At 37.6% G+C, this 2,076-nt stretch overlaps 1 protein-coding gene across 1 annotated transcript in view; it reads left to right on the top strand.

Moving 5' to 3' along the window:
• The window catches only part of ALMS1 (ALMS1 centrosome and basal body associated protein), a 99,397-nt gene that overhangs the window by 54,482 nt on the left and 42,839 nt on the right, over window positions 1-2,076 (top strand). The window contains exon 12 of the mRNA XM_045286583.1: window positions 936-1,085. Coding sequence (XP_045142518.1) covers window positions 936-1,085 — 150 coding nt within the window. The remainder of the gene's footprint in view (window positions 1-935; window positions 1,086-2,076) is intronic.

Raw genomic sequence — 2,076 nt, 5'->3', positions numbered from 1 at the left:
CTCACTGCAAATCATCTGTAAATTTGTCTTCAGGTCTTGAAAAGGTATGCGAAAAGTCCACTTTGATTAGACTGATGCTCATGAAGCTCTTATTACCATACACATGTATTAGGAACTCAGTGTAAGATTCGGATTAGAAAGGAAAAGACATTTTGTAGAAGCTAATTCTGTAGTTAACGACAAACCTTTTTATACCTAACTACGTTCTTTTGCCTCTTAGATATGGCATGAAACACAGATAAAGCCCACTCTTGAGTGGCTATGGGAATATTGAAATATATTTTAAAAGCAAATAGTGTATTTTAATGTTATTTGTTTTTTAGCACATATTTTTTCATCCTACGTTTAGCCTTTTGTATTGTTTCCAGGTTAATCTTTCTAAAACATAGTTGATTATATTATTCCTTTGTTAACTATGTAATGATCTTAGGATTTCATATCCTGCTTATGTTTGTCTCAAAACATCATTTAATACCTCTTCTTCAGTAACCTGTTCTGACCATAAATGTGTACTTTTCCTCCAACTTTCACTTTCCTATCTGCCTTTGCCAGGCTATAACCATGCCCCAATACCTGCCTGCCTGCCTGCCTCTCTCTATATCAGGAAACCTAAAATTTTCAATATATACTCCATTTTCTTCTTCCTTCAACACCTTCCTGAGTTGGAAATACTTTCCCTTGTGATGTTCCACATTATGTACTTTGTCTTGTGTCCTTTGCTTCCTCACCTCGTATTGTAATTTATTATGCTTATCATAACTTTAATTTGTGCTTTTTCCTTGTGATCCACTTATAAAACTCCCATGGTAGTGTCTTTTTTATAGAAATACTTTTATTTATTTATATATATATATATATAAAACATCTTGCAACTTTCCCCTCGACCCCCCTTCAACTACCTATGTGTTCACTGATTTTTTCCTTTGTCTCTGTAGGGTCCAATGATGCCATTGCTCCAGAGTTCCCGGCCCAGGTGCTCGGCACAAGGGATGATGACCTCTCAGACACCATTAGCATTAAGCACAAAGAGGGGATCTACAGTAAGAGGGCAGTGGGGAACAAACCCTGTCTGAAGGACACTGCAGGTAACTGAATCAATTTTGTGTACGTATATTGCGGCATCCCCCCGCCCCCCATTCATCTCAAATTAAGTGGTTTGTTCTTTAACCTGTTCTTGATTTGCTATTTAAATATATCTCCTATGACGATAATTCAAAGGTATTGCTGTGAAATCATGGAAATCTTTATTAAAGAAAATATCAAAATGTGAAGCTATTGCTTCTCGACTCATCCTCCATCTAGGTCTGTACACTTCTGAAGGTGGTGTTTCCATCACACTGACCCTTCCCCCAAAGATTCTGCGCTCTTTGGTTTACACTACATTCATATGGCAATTCTCACATCCCCAAGGGACTCAAGTCACATTTCTTTTTAGTGTTCTTTGAAATTGGTGATCAAATAGGATTCTGAAGGGGCAAGGTCAGGGCTGTAGCATCATGCATGGGTGAGGTAAGGCTGCCCAACAATTCTAGGACAACACTAGCTGCCCTAGAAGAATGATGGCTACGTTGTCCTCATGGGGGAAAAAAGCCTTCCTTGCAAGTTTTCTGGCCTTTTTCTCACCCATGCAAACAGCTTCATAATAACCTTCATGACTTTCCTGTGTCCTTGAAGAAAATCTTTCAAGATTACCCCTTGGGAACCCCCTGGAACCCTAAAAGCAGTCTCCATAACTTTTGAGTTGACCTTTGCCTGTAATGTAACTGGCTTTGCAGATCCCCTTGGAAGTCATTGTTTTTGATTGGATCATTTTATATATATATATATATAAATGGCACATATTTTTTCATATATACAAATCATTGCAGCTCGTATAACAATCCATACATCAATTGTGTCAAGCACATTTGTACATATGTTGCCGTCATTTTCAAAACATTTTCTTTCTACTTGAGCCCTTGTGGATCATCTTTTTTAAAGTCAGCCAAGTAAGACTAAGACAAGTACTGAGAGAACTTGTCTGCATGTTTTGAAATCCTAGTAGTAATACTTTTTGACTTATCTTCTTATATGGGT

Source organism: Echinops telfairi, unplaced genomic scaffold, assembly GCF_000313985.2.
Source record: "Echinops telfairi isolate 266 unplaced genomic scaffold, ASM31398v2 ScPeMD7_9;HRSCAF=40, whole genome shotgun sequence".
Lineage (NCBI taxonomy): Eukaryota > Metazoa > Chordata > Mammalia > Afrosoricida > Tenrecidae > Echinops > Echinops telfairi.
Note: the sequence above shows the minus strand (reverse complement) of the source record. Positions and strands in the feature narration are given on the sequence as shown.